The 19,212-nt window shown below is 40.3% G+C and overlaps 1 protein-coding gene across 2 annotated transcripts; it reads right to left on the reverse strand.

Annotated features, from left to right (window-relative positions):
* Positions 1 to 119: 119 nt before the first annotated feature.
* st8sia5 (ST8 alpha-N-acetyl-neuraminide alpha-2,8-sialyltransferase 5) lies at positions 120 to 17,302 on the reverse strand. 2 transcript variants are annotated; one of them, XM_005917284.3, is made up of 9 exons: positions 16,496 to 17,302; positions 11,818 to 11,925; positions 11,382 to 11,477; positions 8,102 to 8,194; positions 5,825 to 5,911; positions 4,356 to 4,500; positions 4,104 to 4,216; positions 2,243 to 2,335; positions 120 to 2,148 (listed from the first exon to the last, which is right to left on the reverse strand). In XM_005917284.3, exons 1-9 carry the CDS (start codon positions 16,639 to 16,641, stop codon positions 1,686 to 1,688), a joined length of 1,344 nt encoding a protein of 447 aa, XP_005917346.1. In that variant the 5' UTR covers positions 16,642 to 17,302; the 3' UTR covers positions 120 to 1,685. The 2 variants fall into 2 exon arrangements, with proteins under 2 accessions (XP_005917346.1, XP_005917347.1); XM_005917285.3 differs by lacking the exon at positions 11,382 to 11,477 and having other exon boundaries at positions 16,496 to 17,300.
* Between the last annotated feature and the right edge of the window lie 1,910 nt (positions 17,303 to 19,212).

A 19,212-nucleotide genomic window follows, 5' to 3' on the forward strand; every position in this document is an offset into this window, starting at 1 on the left:
ACTTTTTTTAATGCAGAGTTTTGATGCATGTTTTTATTCATGTGTGGTCACATTTTCACTTCACACAGCAGTGCATTCATTCACACTCTCATCCCGACACAAAATAATGAACATACAAGTGAAAATTCAGACAAGTTTATTTACAAGCACAGTAGCAGTATAAAGAATGATCCAGAGTCATTTAAGAAGCACTGTGTTATATATTACCTCCATTCTTTACACAGACCAGATCCCCTCTATTTCCACTCTTGCTCATTAACTGTGACTGTAGAGCAATTTAGCTCGAAACTTTTTGGTGCTCCATAAACACACAAAGAGTCTGTATAAAGACATGAAGGAAACAGCATATTTTTTTTTAATCTTATTTGTAATGCATTTAAAGAAATAATGGACAACTGCACAGCTGAGCATGAACAGAGGAGTGACTGAAAAGTAAAGTTACAGTCTCACAAGTGAAATAATTTGTTGCATACAACAAAACAAATAGCAAAACCTTTTATGACTTTCCAGTGTACCACAGTAGCATAATACATTTTTGGGGGTCATAAGTGAAAATGATACCACATCATCTCAGCCACTTTAACATATCCATCAATCTTTCTCCAAGCAAGAGTCTTGTGTACATCTCCAAAAGCACTGTGAGCTTCAGTTGAGGCTTAAGTGTAAACATAGGCTATATCAGTGATCGCTGAAGCAGGCACACACAAAGCCAAGTATAGAGTAAAGTCATGCAGAGCACTACGTGGTTATGAGTGGAGTTTACAGGGAGGGACTCCAGTAGAATACAAGCCATGAACTGCACATGAATTGCTTTACCTTAGTGTGCTAGGGTTGTGCTTGGATGAAAAGAGGCAAACTAAAAACGTTGTCTGCACATCATACAGAGGGATTCCATACCTCATAAGGCAATAAGGCTTAAGACATGAAAGACAGCGATAGGCTGGGTTGCTTTAAAAACTGGAAAGCCAAAAGTTCTGTGGAGTTGGTGTATTGCAAAATGTTTTTCTAGCTTTCACCCTAATCTATGACACCCCACTCCTCCCCCAAAAAACGAAAAGAAAATCTTGCCTCTTTTCCACCAGAAATGATGAGAAATATTTGGAAATGGGAGAAAGAAGGCCGCGGAAAACAGGCCGTTTCAAGAGTGTTTTTAAAATATTCACCGAGGGAATATGGTGAATAGGAAATAGATTACAAAAGTAGACAACTGAATTTTACAGTTTGATTTTCTTTTCATATTTTTTAAAATATTAGCTGAATATTAAGATTCAGACTTTGTTTTTTTGTTGTTTTTTTACACAAACATTAAAAGCTGCCACACCCACAGAGTGTCTGAGAAAAAGAGAGAAGAAGACGGGCTTAAATATCTGTGTGACCAAGTAGAAAAACAACACCTCTGCACAGCCGAGCCACTAGAAAACTCCACAGAAACAACATCACTATGAAGACCACTTTGTTCACATTAAAAACAAGCATCCAATGGTCTGACAGTCGGAGATAAGATGCTGGCAGAAGAGAAATCTTCAACATGTAGATGAGAGTGTCCCAAGGCCAACTCTGTTTGAACTGGGGTCAAAATAGTTGCCTGAACTGAGATTGCCATGATGAAAACTGGCCTAAAGACAAATTAAAAGGTCAAATCTTGAGCAGTTGCATTAAAGCAAATTACTAATTAGAGTGAGGGATCATGCGCATGGCCCTGTGTGTACGTTGATGATCCCACGTGTATGCATGTGAATGAAGTTGAAAATTTCATGAGGCATTGCGTGAAAGCCCGGCCGTGGTTTGACGTTGTCATAGTAGTGGTGTGTGATGAAGATGCCAGAGGGGTTCATAGGAAACGCCCAGAAACCGTAGAGGTGGACCTCCTCGCACATCTCTAATGCGGCGGTGACTAGCATCAGGCCGCTGCTGAGCCGTTTGGCGCGGACGCCCTGCACCGCCCAGAAGCGCTGCACGTTAAGCAGATACTGCGGGTGGAAGAAGAACACACCTCTCTGGGAGTCAAAATCATCCAGCATATACTTAACTCTGAATGACACGTCGGTGTTGCGGGTGTTGTAGAACGCGGGTAGCACCACTGAGGAGTTTTCATAATTCTGAAGGACGTCATAAAACGGCCTCCGCCATTTCTCCAGCTTCTGAAATCTGCAGAGAAAGTAATTCATGTGATAAAAGGAAAAGATCATTGGCAGACGCTGAGCTAAAGAGGTGTTCTTTCTCAGACCCATATTTACAGTACCTCTCAGTTATAATGCTCGGGTTTATTGTCACCAGATCTGTTTTAGTCCCAACATCTGCTGAATATTTGTCATTAATGGGCGGTATGTTGCATCTGCAAAAAAGGAAAATAACATTTCACTAGAGTTTAATAATCATTTAGATTTGACTTGATATGTTTAAAAAGAGGCATGCTGAGGAGACAACCTGAAGAGCTGCACAAGTAATCATATAATAGTTTTAATAAGAAGTTGTTGGGGTATTTTTCTTTTTACAATAAATTACATAAATTGGTTAACCAACCAAAAATCCAGAAGAAAACACATTACACAAAAGGCATAAACTGATTTGCAGGTCATTAAGTGAAATCGGTATTGATCTCCTACCAGCCAGAATTGTGACTCCCACTATTCCCACTATCCTGATCTCAGTTTGTTATGTGCATAAAGCACACCTGTACACACAATCAGTTTCTATTATTCAAACCTGTCTGCCACCATGGGCAAGAACAGCGACTCGTCAGAGGAGGTCAGAGACAAGATCGCACCATGTACAAGTCAGGAATGGGCTACGAGACCATCAGCAAGAAGCTTAGTGAGAAGGTGACAACTGCTGGTGCAATTATTAAGAAAAGAAAAAAATATAAAATCATAAAGTGATGAGAACCTACTTCCCTCAGTCAGAAGACTGAAAATGGGTCATGGGTCTTTCCGCGTGACAATGACCCAAAACAAACCACTAGGGAAAAGGAGTGGGGAAAGAAGAAGCACATTAAGGCCATGGAGTGGCCCAGCCAGTCTCCAGAACTCAGTCCTAGAAAATATATGGAGGGAGCTGAAGCTGCGAGTTGCCAAACAGCAGTCAAGCAATCTAAATGATTTAGAGAGTTTCTATAAAGACGAGTGGACTAAAATCCCTCCTGAGATGTGTGAAAACTGACCAGCTACAAGAAACGTATCGAGATACTTATCTCACTCAATGACATGAAGCTCAACTTATAACTTTTATGTAATGTTTTTTTTCTTTATCTGTATCAAAATGAAACGACCATAAAAATTAGAAAGTGTTCATTTGTTTGTAAGTGAGCAAACTCACATATTCAGCAGGGGATCAATAATTATTTCCACCACTGTAACTGGAATAAACAGGAATTTTAACATTTGAATTTCTCTTGGTGAAGCGAGGTCTATGGGACTACACTGATCAGCAGCAACATTAAACCACTTCATATTCATTTTGCTAAAACAACTCTGATCCTTCAGGACATTAACAGTACCTCCAGGGATGTCCTTTGGTATCTGGATCTGCAACATTGGCAGCTTGTCATGCTGAATCCCCAGACACTCAATCAAATTGGGATTTAAGGTGTTTGAAGGCTCTGTCAATACCTCGGGCTTTTGGGAAGCCACTCTTCAACAATACTTGGTTGGAAGTTAAATGTCAAAGTTACAAAGTTCCATTTTTGTGAATGGTAGAACCAAGGATTTACTAGCAGAAACTTGGATTCTACAACGATCCAAGTAATACGCTTCAGTGGTTTTGATGTTGTGGCTGTTCAGTGTGTAGATTTCAGAATTTAGTGCTAGTTTATTATTTGATGCTTTGAGTTTAAAGGTTGGGGTAAAATTTCAAAGAATTTTGCATGAAAGAGGAAGTACTTTTATGACTTCTTGTCATGTAATTTTTCCCAAGTTAAAGTTTTAATATTTGTTCATTATTATTTTTTATTATTCATTCTCAATTAACCACCAATTGTTCAATGACAATTTGTATGTATTCCTCGAAATTAATATAAAGATCAAGAATATTAAATCAGAACAGAATTCCAGGTAACACTGTACAACTCTCGCATATCAAATACTAAAAGACTGCATCGTGAATACCTAAAAACAAAATCTGCTGAGTCAATTTCCTTTCCACATTTGCTGTTCTTGATGATACCACCATTTCCAATGACAGCACATTTCTTGAACTGTGACTTGGAATACGGCATATCCTGAAAGACATGAGGTGGTAATGTCAAATGAACACAACACAAGAACTTTTGAAATAAAACACATCAGATCAGCAGGTTTGGAAATGCCCACAGATACAGTAGAAAATAGCAAACACTCATAAAGAGGTGGTGAACTCACATCTGGTAACATCTTGAAGATCTCAGTAGTAATGGGAAGGATCCCACTGGTGTCCACCTCGTACCTCAGCTTGGTCCCTGCAGGAGTGTTCCTCTTGGTTGTGAACAGAAAGTTAGGAGCATTACAGCAGCGCGACAGAGACATCCTTCAGGACGACACCAAAGAAAAGTAAAACGTAGCTTTAGAAGATGCACGGTAAGATCAAAACCAAAATTATTTCAACCTTTACATCCTAAATGTTTTGGGTTGTTTATCAAAAGATGGTCATTACAAATTAACAATGTCTTTTTAAATAAAACGTTACTTCAGCTCTTGATATCTTCTTAAAACATACATTTGATTAATGAGTTTGCACATTTTTTAAAGAGCCCAGAACCCAAAGATGATAGTTTTATAGATCACTGGTCACATTGTTAGATACACTTGCTTGTTAATGCAAATGTCATCCAGCAATTCAATGCCTTTTGGCATGTAGAGCTGGTCAAGACAACCTACTAGGTGGTGAATTACTTTGAATGGTTGTTGCCATACAGGCTGGTATTTTTGAGTATTTCAGGAGCTAAGGATTTCCCACACAACTATCTCAAGGATAAAATACCTAGTGAGTGGCAGTTCTCTGGGCAAAAATGTCTTGGTGTTGCCAGAGGTCAAAGAAAAATGACCAAGTTGTTTTGAGGTGACAGGAAGACATCAGAAACCCAAATAACCATTGATTATATACAAAGTATACAGAAAAGCATCTCTGAATACACAACATATCAAAGCTTGAAGCAGATGGGCTACAGAAACTGATGCTAAAGTTCACATGGGCTCTCCAAGGACGTGATGGAGATTGAGATCATGGATGTGCAGCTAAAAAATCTCTAGCAACTGTGTGATGCTATCATGTCAATTGGGACGAACATTTCTGAATGTTTCCAGCACCTTGTTGAAGCTGTGACACCAAGAGTTAAATTATTTCTGAAGACAAAAAGGAGTCCAGCCCAGTATTAGCAGGGTGTAACCAAAAACGTTCCCATTGAGTGTATATAGTAAGATTCTGAACATGTTTGCTTTTTTCTTTTACATGTAAGAATATACAGTATTTTATCCAGTATACTAATCCTTCATCTTATTCTACTTGGCTATTTATGATTCCCCAACAGTCAGTTCATCGAAATATTGTTCTATAAAATTTGGGGTTGGTATTCTCCATATTCTGTACTATTTGTACATATTTGGCTTGTAAAGTTTACTCTATTTTAACTACATTTTATCAGCAGAAGTAATCATTAATTTTCTGTAGAGGACTTCCAAACCAATAAACATCAAGGTGATAATAGATAATAATGTTAAGTATGTTTCTTTTAAACTATTCAAAAGGTAACCAGTTCACTTCACAAAAAACACAGTCTTTGGAAAAAAGACCTTTTCGATAAATGCAGACATTTACATACATAATTCTTCTGCTCAGAATGAGTAACACTTACTTAAAGTTGCTGGCCTCCTCCTTGTTCTGCTCCCACCTACACACCTGCAGGTTTCGCCATCTTTCAAAGAGATCTGACGTTTTCACCCTGGTAGAGAGACGGACAGGATCGAGAGACTTGTGGGATGAGGAAAGACGACTTTATTCCGACTGACATGGTTTTTCCAATTAACCATTATTTCTGCAGAGGCAACAAATTGAAGAAACACCTTAAATGTTTCAAAAAGATAAACCAGAGGCCAAAAAAATTACTGCAACTTTACTGATCACCCTGGATCTCGACTCATTAACAGAAAGCACATCTGTAAATAGATGTCCTTGAACTGACATGTCCTTGGAGATGATTGGGGCGGCGTGATTTGCTCTGGGAGTCAGGCTTGTGCGTTCATTTTGCTGCCTGCCAGAGGACAACAGCTGTTCCCTGCCGCAGCCAGAGTCGTTCTAGGGCTTTCATTGAGCACTCAGTATGATTTTGATAATTAAGCTGCCAGCCTGAGGGCCACATGCAAAAGGTCACTGGACATTGTTCATATTCACACAAGAGGAAAGATGCTGCTCAGATTGCCTTTGGAGCAAGTGGCTCATTGAATGAATCTGGCCAGTGATCTACTGTATGTTGTAAGCATGTTATTTATAGTGTCCTGTAGTTATAAGAAAGTAAGGAGAGCAACAACTTGGCTCAATGGTGTTGGCAACAAAATGGATGTTATTGAGTAATGAAACTGCTCAAATGGTCAATAATTGCCTGAAGTAACAACATAAAATAATCTGCGCTAGCAAATGTGTCAACTGTATTGACACTGTGTGTACTTACTGAAACATGTACTTATTTTTGTTTGTCTTTTTGGTCACACTATGGCATGACTCCAGACCTGAAAGTGTTTAATAACTCAATAACTATTACTGTGAACTTTTATGATACTGGATGGTTGACAAAATTCATTGGGTTGCCTTGAAATCTTTCATCACACCAGTGTCAAAAACTGCTGCCCAACAGCAAGAAAACAAATAATATTGGTCTTCTATTGGTGGGCCTCTTCACCATGTTTGATGGTGCTAGTGCTAGTTTAGCCAAAATAAGCAAGTATTGCTTTCTACACTACGCACTAAAACACCCTGTATGTAGGGAGACTTTGCAAATTAAGCCTCCTAATGTTAGCTGATAACACACCACCTTCTCAGCTTAAAATAGCCACTTCTAACGTTAAAAAACCAACATGTCAGAAGTCAAAATGCTAACACAGGGGCTTCCAAAACAGAGCTTCAAAGACAGCTAGTTAACGTAACAGAGCTCTCATCCATCTTTAATGGAATCATGTTCAAGTATCTTCAAATACTATCCTTTTCAGATTTATTTTGTGCCTTGTGCAGTATTAAGTTGTAGCATTGAGAATGTTAGCATGCTAGAATAGATTTAGCCCATTTTTGCCAACAAAGCCTCGCCTTACAAAGAAATAATCAGAATGTTGTTGACACATTTGGCTTGCATTCATCACACTTCACATGATATTGTAATGTGTGACATACAGATGAAAAGTTCTGCAGTCATTAGTTGGCTATAATGACTGTAAACTAATGAGAATTAAAATCTGCTGAGATGTGTCAAGGTTGTCAAGGAGGACAACTTCACTAAAACCTGACCAATACTTTAGAAGGACGAGCAATTCTTGAAAATGCCTGTAAAACTACCAATACTACCTTCACCATGAGCACAATTTGGGAGCCACAAGATGACCCTTTGTTAAAATATCATCAATATCTTGCCAATACTCTTAGTGGAGCAGTCAGGGATGATAGACATCTCATCATCAAGTTTGAAAAATATTTACACCTAAAATGCTGACTTTAAGTAATCTGATTACATGTAAATTTTACATGTAATTTGGCTAAACTGGTACAGTGTAATTTAATTATTAATTACTTGAATAAATAAACTTTTCATTTTATATATTTCTGTTGCATTTAGTTAAAATTATTGCTTCTTTGAGTTCAGTTAAGCTACAAAAGAGTTTAGAACTCCTGCTTTGACTTGGATTCATATTGTTGTCATCCAGAAGCAGACATTGTTTTGAAAATGCTAGTTACTCTTACGCTGGTGGTGATGCTTAATTTTTAACTTCTTCATGCGTTTTTTTCTTCTGCTACTCAATTTATCTTCACTGACACTGTACCAGTAAACCCTACTCCTGACACATGAATACTTTCATACATGATAAACACGCAGGATTACCTTGGAGATTTTTTTACCTTGTTAGATGAAACATAATCGGACACTCACATTGTCAGCACTTTGACGTCTATAATCTCCTGTCTGAGCTCCCTGCATGCAGTAGAGTTGTAGTCAAAGGAGCCATCATAGTTTTCCAGATACCTGGAGGGATAAAAAGAGTCATCCTCTGCTTACATCTATTCAACATAAAAGAATTTAACAATAAACAGAAGAGATAAAATACACTATGCTTAAATAATATATATATGTGTAAAACAGTGTGTTTAAAGGTCACAATAAGAAAAAATATTTCATTTTTAATATAAAATGTCTATGGTTTGACTTTATGAAATACTAGAATATCAGTAGAGCATTGTGGAATGACAAATGACAGAAATGATGTCACTGATTTTAGGCGTCACAAACAAGATAGTAACATGTCTACTGGACACTTGCACCAGATTCTGTTACATCTTAGTCTAAACCAATGTCATACACTAAGTGAAGAAACGTAGCACCTCTCATATTTTTATATAGTTCACTGGCTATGATGAGAACTTGCATGGTGTACCATTGGTACTCTGGGGCTAAAATGTGTGCATACACTGTATGTTCACATGTTGAATTAGGAGAGAAACAGACAAGGAAATAGGGCTGATTCCAGTGCTTGGCTTGCTAAAATGGTGGATTAGACGGTTTAGCGGTGTAGCATCTGGTGGTTATGAGCGTGGCCGGGTCGGTGCTTTTGTGTGAGGAGTAAGTAAGTATATCAGCCGTGCTGGCTGGAGTAACGTGACAGTTTGACTGATTTATTACAATTTTGTCACACTGTAAACATGAACACATACAACAGTAGTCATGCAAACAAGTAACCATAACAAAGAGGTAATAACAAACAAAGAGTTTGGGAGGAATTTTATCTTTTTTAATAAGGACTAAAGAATTGGAAGAGCTTCTTTTAGACACATGTGAAACAATCGTTACACTGGAATGGCAACATTAACCAAAAAGTATACAAAAATAATGTCTTTAATGTGTGGTGTGCTTTTGGTTGATTTCACAAAATGGTAAAATGTGAAGAACGCTGGAAAAAGAGCCATGCTGGCTGGGAAATTTAAAGTCGGCTGTCGTATTTCTGTGTACTGATGCCTCATTTCTTCCAGCCTTTTGTTTAAACGTGATCAGAAAGCGGTCAGGATAAAATGTGTGTGTGGCGGGGGGCGTGGTTAGTATGGCGGAATAGGAGCCTGCTAGTATTATGTTTTGTTGGGTAGTCGATTTTTAAATATCACTAATTACTATAATGCTTTGTTGAAATAGCTTGGATGTACATCTGTGAAGCAAACAGACTCTGTTATGAGATGTTTGGTTTCATCCTAGGGTTAGAAGCACAGACAGTATCAAAGATGCACGTAGCCACCATCACAGAAGTTATTAAGTTGAACGTTTTCATGTGGTCACCCTGGTGCTTTAAAAACCAGGTGTGGTGAGCAGGCTCTGACTGTTCAAAGAGTAAGGGACTTCACCCCCTGCTGACCATTCAAAAGAATGCAAGCCATGGTGGCTTCACCTTCAGACCCAGAAGCTACATCCATCTTTCACACTGCACATGTTTAGAAGCCAGGGATGAAAATTGAACTGAACATGTTACATGATTTAGGTTCTGAGGGAAAAAAAATAAGGAAACACATGTATTTTCCCTCATGCTTATCCTATTACCACATCACCATTTGCTATATTTCTGCTGCGATGTCTGCTAACATTAACCCTAGCTAACTGTAAATACATGTGTGACTGAAATCTGTCATGGGTTTTCCACGTGCGCTTCTTTGACACTACATGTAACATGTATGGACTCAATAAAAATTCAGCATTATATAAAGTTATTCTGCCATTAGCACTGTAGGCCACAGTCTTGCTTTAGTGGTTATTTAGATGGGTTTTTTTCACATTTGCAGATGTTATATAATATTCTGTAACTGTAACTTCTGTCGGTGCTGTGCTTTTGGAAACCGAATTTCCCAGAGGAACCCACCCGAGGGATTAATAAAGTTTTTATCTTATCTTATTTTATCAGTGAGGCACAGAACTGATCCATCTCTTTCTGGCTTCATTCACCTAAATGTTTTTTGTTGGCTTGTTTAACCCAAAGGACATATTGATCTGTTGTATGTCTTGTGGTAGAGACTTTACTTTTCTTTACATCTTATTGTTAAACTGAAAGAATTCATATACTGGAGAACTACATCAGAATTTTAGAGGGCTCTTGCAATGCTAACAGTGTTTTTAAAAATGCTTGGTTAGGGACATGATGTGAATTGGGGGAACCTGCAATGTGTCTTTGTTAGAATGAACGTTGGTATCTGTCGCACATTAAATGGAGCATTCTGTTTTGAAAGATGAATAAAACTGCTGCATATTACTTGTGGCTGTGAGGTAAATGAGGTGAGTTAACAAAGCAAGAAAAAAAAGATTATAAAAGGATGCAACAAGCAATACAATGGAGAGATGCATTAAAGGAACAAGATGCTGGGATAAGATTGTACAAATAAGGAACGATGAAACTGGTTGTCTACATCCACCTGATGATGCAGTGTATTTCTGAGGTTATACAGAGAGGAGCGGTGGTCTCATAGAATATATTTGACATGCTGAATAGAGGCTGTTCATTCTTGTTTTAGCTAAGATGATAAAACCTTTGCAAGTGTTCTCTGTTCAGGTCTGAAATCAAGACAACAATTTACTCCATGAGGTGAATTTCGTCGCTTATGGCTTCTTAGATTGACTGCGCAATTGCTGGTTGAAAAAACCAATCCAAGATGAGCATTTTAGCACAATTTCGTGGGGTGTGGGAGGCGGGGAGGGAAAAAAATCGGGCACGTTCCTGTCTTCTTGTAACAAAGAGAGTACAGTGGGGAAACGGGGTTAAATCCAGGTCGCAGAGAGAGACAATGCAGATGTGAGAAGGGGAGATAGGAGGAGCGGAGAAGTGTCCACACTATGCATATGGTATACACACAGAGCTGTGCAGAACAGTATGAGACATAGGTTGACAAGGCATTTTGAAATGGGTGCTGGATGCGACACAGAGATACAAGGAGAAGCCAGTACATCAACAGGAGACCGTGGTTCAACCAGCTTCTGAAAGGGGGTGGGGAAAGGGGGTGGGATTTAGGGATTTGGGAGGGGTCGAGGTGGACGGGATCAGACAACATGCAAGAGCAAATCTGAAGTGCAACCACCACTGAAAAAAATATGAGAGTTTATCCCTTTTAAACTAATGGAAAAAAAAAGAGAGATATTCTTGGGTTTCTGTGAAAATGCTAAAAATGCCTTCAAACTGGCCTACCTTTGAGGGCGTTTTTTTTTCTTCTTAATATCAGCTAGGCAGGGTGTGACTATTACGGAGATCTGTGAATCTGGCTGAAAATTCTGACGGAAACATCTGTCAACATGCAGACAGGTTAAGTTAGAGTTAAACGTGTGATGTAGCCCTGTGACATCAGCAACCCCCTGCTAGCTTCCTAAACCTGCAGATGTCAATAACAAGTAGAGAAGAAAAGTGCAAATGTGCCTCGGCTTGAGCCCTTTCTACAGCATCTGAGGGGAGTCATGGGGTATCAGCGGCCCAGTCCACGCATGCAGGGCTGGGTCGTCACTAGAGATGGTGGATTTGAAACTTGTGATCTCTCGTTCACTCTGCCTTTCAGTCTCTCTCGCTCTCTCTCTCACACACACTCTCTTTTGTCAGAGGTGTTGTGCAGTCAGTGGCGCTGGAAAGGTACCTTTTCCTTCCATTTCTGGCAGGCTTCAGAGATCCGTCATCGGAGAAATTAACGGGACCGGTCCAATTTCCTGTCTCGTCCCCTTTGAGTCGGCTAAACTGTTGCGCACTAGTAAGAAAATGAGTCAGTTTATTTGGGATTTATTTTCCCCATTGTGCAAATGTCAAACACATACTCCCAATCGCATATGTTCAGTCACAAAACCCAGAAAAAGTTGTACCTTTACACACTCACACATGCACATACAGAGGAAGAGGGGACCAGCTTTTTGGCTAAAGAAAGACAGTATATGACACCAAGCAGGGTTACAGTGACACCGTGATCTGAATGATACATTTATGCTGGGCTGATGCCACTAATCTGAGTGTGATTCAAACATTCACACTGTGCAATATTTGCTTGTGTGAGCGTTAGACTTGTAAATCAATATATTGAAGTGAGTGATTTAAGAGATGAGCGATAATCAGTGCCAACCGGCCAGCAGATTTGCCAATATAGTATTAAGCTGCCAATCTAGACCATCTTTTCATCTAGATATTACTGAGAAACAAAGGGAAGATTGGTTTAAGCCACCAGATCTAATAGTATTCAGTGAGTGAGAAGAACCTAACCCAGGTGAGGTATCTCAATTTAGAGCTAAAGACTAATACATCGATACTGTACTTAACAAAAAGATGTAATGGCTTGCAGAAGCTTAACCTGACCTTTGGTCTCGCTATGTTAACTTCAGCTAGATGCCATCACAGTACATTTATCAGAGGAGGTCATTTGGTGCATGTGCTTTATAGGATGTTATAACTGTGCCCGGAATAAAAAAAGCTCATTCTACAGGAGCGAGAGCCGGGAATTCTTTGAGGGAGAAAATGGAGGAATGCAGCTATTTTTAGCTGTCAATCAAATCTGAAAATGGCAGTATTGTTTTGTTGTTCTCAATAAATCCATCCTCCTCCTTTGCTGCACATGCAGCAGATGTTACTTAGACAGGAGGAAAATGTGTTGAAAGCTATTTTCAGCTCAGTGTTTGTGCATTAGAAGGGTTTCTGGCACCAGGATTAAATGGTAAATGTGATCTTTATGAAGGGAAATGTCAGCACGTTAAAGTATATTCCTTAGTTTTGTGGGGAAAAATTTCCAGTGATTTGAAAACTTTTGTGCTTTTCACGTGTTGTTTTTTTACTTAAAATTTGATCCTTGAGATTTTCTCAACATCATCACATTCCATACATCTAAATATCCGGAGGAGTACAACTTCTCCTGTTATGCTGACTATTATGCAAGTACTCATGCGTGACTCATTTCTAGGAGTGCTTTGTGGGTGTCGTGCTAATTTCAGCAGGAGGAGATTGAACCCAAAGAGCATTTCTGGATGCATTATGTGATGGAGCATTTATCATCAGGGGCTCGCATCAATACCAATCGGCAGGCGCGCTTAGCTGCTCTGAGTGCCACTTCAACATCTCTATGGCAGCGGCTGCAGAACCGAACGCTAAAATTCAAGAGGCTTCTGTCCCTCTTCTTGTGCCTCAGACAGGACAAAAGCTAATCAACGCTATTCAAAGCGGCACAGTTTGGTTCATTAGGTTATCTAACCTACACCTTAAACCCATAAACCTCTCTTCCACAGTGTGTTTTTTGTCCTGTCTTCCTCCCATCACCACCAGTCCTCCCTAAACCAGGTTCTCCCTGAGGTTTCTTCCTGTTAAGAGGGAGTTTTTTCTTCCCACTGTCACCAAGGGCTCGCTCAAAGTCGTCTGTTTGATTGTTGAGGTTTTCTCTGTATTGTTGTAGGGTCTCTGTCTTACAGTATAAAGCACCATGGGGCTACTGCTGTTGTGATATAAATAGAATTGAATTAGTCATAGCCAAAACAACAAGCCTACTGCAGGCTTGAGTTTAATCTGACATACTTCCGTGTTGTAGCAAAAATTCAAACTCCAAAAGTGATTACTTGAGTGCTTTGACAGGCTGGTAAGACTAGAAAAGCTCCATACAAATGTAGCTACATTAGATTACTTCTGACTCACAGATCAGCTTAGGATCAGGATCAGCCCTTAGGAGCCCATCTATAAGTCCACATGAGACGCTAATGCAAGCATTTGTAGACAAGCAACAGTCACTAAGTTGCCCTGTAGCACTAATGTGCTCTGACTCCATCAGCACATCGATCTGGATGTTTTTTCACTGCTGTGTGTTTCTCTAAGACGACCTCATCTGTTGTTCAGACCAAAACTGAAAACTGGGCTGTAGCTGAGCCTCTCCTCTGCTTGTGCTCTTACTTTTTCTCTTCATATTCCCACATGATCAAAGTGGGGTGACTTGATACCATGTGCTAACATCAATGCTCAGTTACAGCTGTGTCAACAGCACAAAAACCAACAAAAAAAAACCACACGCACAAAGAGAAAAGGCTCAAAATCAGGGAGATACAGCTCACTTACATAATGCAACCAGAAGATTTAATAAACATGCATGACTCCACAGGGCAGCCAGTAATTTTGTGAAATGATTAATTGAAGCAGTAATAGACTCACTGATAATGAATATCATAATTAGTTGCATTTACACTGCCACTCATCATCTGTGCCTTTCTTAATCCCTTCCTCCCTGCAGCCCGGGGTGCTATTCTCTCTATCCAAGAGTATTTTTAGATCGCCCTCCTCAAGTCAAGCGGAGTTGAAAGTTAATGTCTTCGTTCTCAGAAGTGTGTCAGCGGTGTCCCTCAACGATCTCGGGCTGCCACTTTATAATCCTACACTCTCCACTTCACCCCTTTGGATGGCACCAGGATGGCTGACAGGGAGCGGATTTATGTGTCTCTCTAAGGTGCCTCCTTTCAAACTGAACGGTCAGATTCACAGACAGATTTATCAAGTACATCAATGTGCACGTCGTACTGTTTGACTTTAATGGGTATCGTCATGCATTGAACCGAGAGCCCCTTCGGCCATAACACTGACGTATACACAGAGTGAGTTGATGTAAGAGTGATGATACATCTAAACTGTTACTCCATAAGCCATCATTCAGTTTGCCAGCACCCAAATGTCTCCTCTGCAACCATCCTAGCCAGCCTACATGCCTCACGTAATTACCAATCTGTTTTTATGTTGTTGTTTTTTTCTGTGAAGCACTGAAGCAAAGAAGTGCAGAGCAAGCATCCTGCCAATGTGTTCTCCGGCCAAGGTTTGGAGGAGGGAAGAGGCTGGGTGTGGCCGAATCCATGTGGATGACTTTTGATTGTTTATGCATGGGTAGGTATCATAAGATGACGCCTTCTCTCTCTCTGTTTCACACACACACACACGCATGCATGAAAACACATTCCTTTTATCACACTCCTTGGGTCTCTCACAGTCCCCTTCCTCTTTCCCTCGCTCCCACTGAGGTGTGTGCAGACAGACTGTAGCAAAATGGCTGCCGCTGAGCCAACTGGTTTCTGTTGTGTGGCTTGTTCCCCTTCTCTCCTAGGCCGAGCTCTAGGAGGAAAGCAAAAAAAGGCGCAGGGGCGAAACAAAGTGTGTGTGCTTCGCGTCTGAATTCATGCATCTCACTGAAGAAGTCAGGATGCCATGAATCCATGCCGAGTATTATCAGACCAGCCCGGCAGGGTGGCAAGGGAGGGATTAGTTGTGTGCGTGTGTGTGTTTTTTGGGAGGGAGGGAGGGGGACTTTCAGATTGCAGCACATATATGTTTGCTTTAGTAAGCATATATGTCCTGTCGGTAAAGTATCTGGAGGTGGTGGTGAGAGGGGGGTAAAGTTTTATGTTTCTTTTTGAAGCACCTGAAGCTCAAACATCCCAGCTTCTCAACATCTGCTCGTCTCACGGGGATTTTAAGCACAGAGTATAAAAGAAAGTGACCTGAAAGTTGGGAAATAAATCTTGCAGTGGGTTTACAGTGGACTACAAACCAGGGTCCAACTAAAGAACGCCTCTGTCAAGGGGTTAAATACTGATGCAGAGGCATGAAACGTGGCTCTGCAGTGGCAGCATGTGCACTAGGGTGCAGCCTGGTAAAATGAATTATTTAACAGGGACCAAAAAGAAATACACATCATCTTCAACATGCTGCTTTCTGTCATCATCATCACCATCATCATCATCATCACCATCATCAGCTCCAGTAGCGTTCATATGTGTTATGAAAATCTGATGCCTCTGTCAGATGTAGGCTACGACCAGTCAAGAAGGCTGAAACGGAAAATTAAAGAAAGGTCTTTGAAGAAAAAACGAAAAAGAAGGGGAAAACATTACCATGCACAGCTGAAGCACTGTGTATGGTATGAATGTGATGCTTCGTTTTCTGAAAAGATCAAAAAACAAAAATAAAAGGAACAAAAAGGAAAAGAAATCCAATGGAAATTGTTTCTATGCCACTGGGGAGAAAGAAAAACATGGATGGTTAATTGCTATTGTTCTTTGCAGCCACTAAAGCTTGTCCCGACATGTAGACCATCCAGACTACTCTCATTTGTACTGAGCATGTTCTTACCTCATCACTCACATTTTTACCTTTTCCATTAAAAGCCACTGATATGATCAACAACGACTACAAAGGCATGCTTCTTACCGCTCACTGTCATCCTTACACTCTTGGAAACTGACTGCGCTCTAATTTGCTTTCTAATCGTGGCTGAAGAGAAGAAAGGAGTGGGGTAAAAAAATATCAGCACTTACCTCTTGATGTAGTTTTTCCCGTAGAGAATCTGCTGCAAAAGTGTGACGAGCCCAAACGCGCAAATAAATATGAAACAAAGAGATCTGCTGCCGAGCAAGTCTTTACCCGACGATGGGTCGGAGTATCCCATTTTTCGGCGCAGCATCCAGGGCTGAGGGTGACACCCGCTTCGGTGTCTCTCTTCGCTGCATTCAGAACCAGGATGGCAGGTGTCTCGTACCCGCTGGAGTGGACATTGTCCATCACATTGTTTTCCCTTTTAGTCTGTTTTACTGCTCTCTGACCACAGCATCACCGGAGGAAGGTGATGTGCACCGGGATCTGCGCTTGAGATCTCAAATCGTTAGTGACCTTGTTTTAAAATACGCGATTCTTATGTTTTGTTTTTGTTTTTAATGTCTGAGTAAAAAAGCACGAACGGCCCCGGAGGATATTCTCGGTGCCTATCGGTTATCGCCCTATACCCGCTTCGAGGAGGCGCAGTCTCTCCGTCGTGTGCAAGCGGTGCAGATTTGTGTAAAATGCGCGCTGGGTGCAGAATAAATCCTGATCTCTAGTCAGACAAAGCAAAGGCATCGATTCTTATAAGCGCGATTCTCGCTCTTTTTCTTTAAATCGGGGAGCTGAGAGAATAACAGCGAAACACATCCCTCGTGCGTCTTGTCAAATCTGAGCAAAGGTGCGTGACTGAAATCTAAAAAGGAAGGAGGATGCGCCTTTTCCCAGCCAGGCGGACGGGGGCGTGCCGTAATTCATTTAGATGCTCCATACTCAGCCAAAACGCAAGGTCACGGTCTGCCGTTCAAGGATGCGTCTGCGCAGACACGACATCTACAGCCGCCCACTTCACATGACCTCGCAAAGCTGATAACAAAACAAAACAAAAACAAGTTTACCATATTCCACCTCTAAACTGCGAGCCTGGGCAAACTTAAAGAAATGACCAGATTATCTTCCATTACAAAAACGACACTAGCAGTAGGCGGATGGAGTAAGAACTAGAGAAGTAGTAGTAGAAGTACTATGAGTAAAGACTGTCCTGCAGAGCCAGACCATCGATGCCAAGCTGATCTGTAACTGGACGGTATCTGCAGGACTCCTTCTTCTGACTTCTCCTATTTCTGACTGACCCATTTTAATACAAGGTACATACAATACATGCAACTAAAAAGATTTTTAAAAAATGTGTCTTGTCATCCTATGGCATGTGTTGCCTCACAGCAAGAAGGTTGTGGGTGTATAGACTTGGAAGATCTCCTGGGGCCTGTGCAGATTCACTCCAAGGCATTCCAGCTTGCTTTGTTTCTACCTGTTAATGCCCCACCTTTAGCCTTTTGCCTTATAGGGTAGCTACGATAATCCCAGCATCCCTGAAATGGGTACAAGGTTAAGAAAATGGATAGATGGATGGAGGATTGATTGATTCATTAAATTGTCCTCTGTCTGGCGAATAATCAGCAAATGCACCTCACACAAAGACTATGTCAGTATTTTGTTCTGAAGCTAACTAACGTGTAGTCTTTTATTCAATAGGTAGACAGAGTACGGATGGAACAGACGGCCAGTTTACCATATTTGAAACACCTCAAATATGTATAACATGTCCACATGTGTTTTAGCATTCTCTTTGGTCATAGGAAATTTGTAGTAGGCGAGCCAAAAGTTATTGTCCCATCAGACTGAATAGTTCCTTGTGCTTGTATCACTGTTAAACCAAATTGAGATCTTTGTCATTTTCATGCTGGGCTCTAAAGCCTGATATATGGCACGACATGGTGTTATTCAAGGTTATCAGACAATCGAGACAATTGTGTGCAGCGTGGTGGTGAGATACAGTTGAGACAGTGTCTGGCACAATGTCTAGCTGAATGCGTGAGTAAATTAATGAGTGATTATCTTTGTTTTTTGAATAGTTTATTAGGCTGTTGTTATGTGGTTGTACCCTGCAGTGTTATTACTGCTGTTTGCAATCACTCTTCAAGTGAATAACTTTTAAATATTGCTAGAAATTAAATGAAATGCAATTAAATACTTCTAGACAATTGCAGTTGCTATTCTGTGTTTTAGAAATTCTAAACTTTTTACTGCTGCTCATTAAATTAAATTGTTAACAGAAATTAAATATTTTTTTAATTCATTTTTTAGGACTTTTGCATTTGCATTGAAGTTGTTTGGCAGCTATACAGAATTATGAATGGATGTTTCAATAGCACCACACTACTGTTTCAGCTGCACTTGACATGGGTACAGTTGAGGACAGTTGGAGTAAAAGTGGGAGACAAATGTGGAAAAAACATAAACTACTTATAAATAGTATTGTTTATTATTTTTATAGTACACATAAGGGAAGCATCATATAAAACCTAACTTATTTTAATTCTTGGCATTTGTAAGGTCTACCGACACATTTGCGCATGATTGTGGTCACAGTGCGAGTGAGGACTTTAAGGTTGTACTTGTACTATTCTTCATAATGTTCATTATAAAAGCATATTTGGGAAAGTACTGTGAAGTATGGACTAAGGAAAGCAGCCAAGAGGCAGTACAGAGAGAAGCTGGATGGCTTCTATTCTACTGCTAACTCCAGGTGGACGTGGCAAAGCCTACAGCACATCACAGACTACAGCATCAGCTCCATAGACAGTCTTCCAGATAATCTCAACACCTTCTACACCCGCTTTGAGACGCCCGGGTAAAGCACAGAGAGGAGGCACAC

The sequence above is a fragment of the Haplochromis burtoni genome, unplaced genomic scaffold, assembly GCF_018398535.1.
Source record: "Haplochromis burtoni strain Fernald_Lab_line unplaced genomic scaffold, NCSU_Asbu1 Contig_23, whole genome shotgun sequence".
Lineage (NCBI taxonomy): Eukaryota > Metazoa > Chordata > Actinopteri > Cichliformes > Cichlidae > Haplochromis > Haplochromis burtoni.

Bases quoted from the DNA above. Each gene is read 5' to 3' on its own strand.
- st8sia5 (XM_005917284.3), bottom strand. From the start codon at position 16,641: ATGCTGCGCCGAAAAATGGGATACTCCGACCCATCGTCGGGTAAAGAC. The intron at 11,926-16,495 runs GTAAGTGCTGAT...TTTTCTTACTAG, and splicing joins GGGAAAAACTACATCAAGAG to TGCGCAACAGTTTAGCCGAC. The intron at 2,149-2,242 runs GTACTGTAAATA...CTTTCTCTGCAG, and splicing joins CCGAGCATTATAACTGAGAG to ATTTCAGAAGCTGGAGAAAT.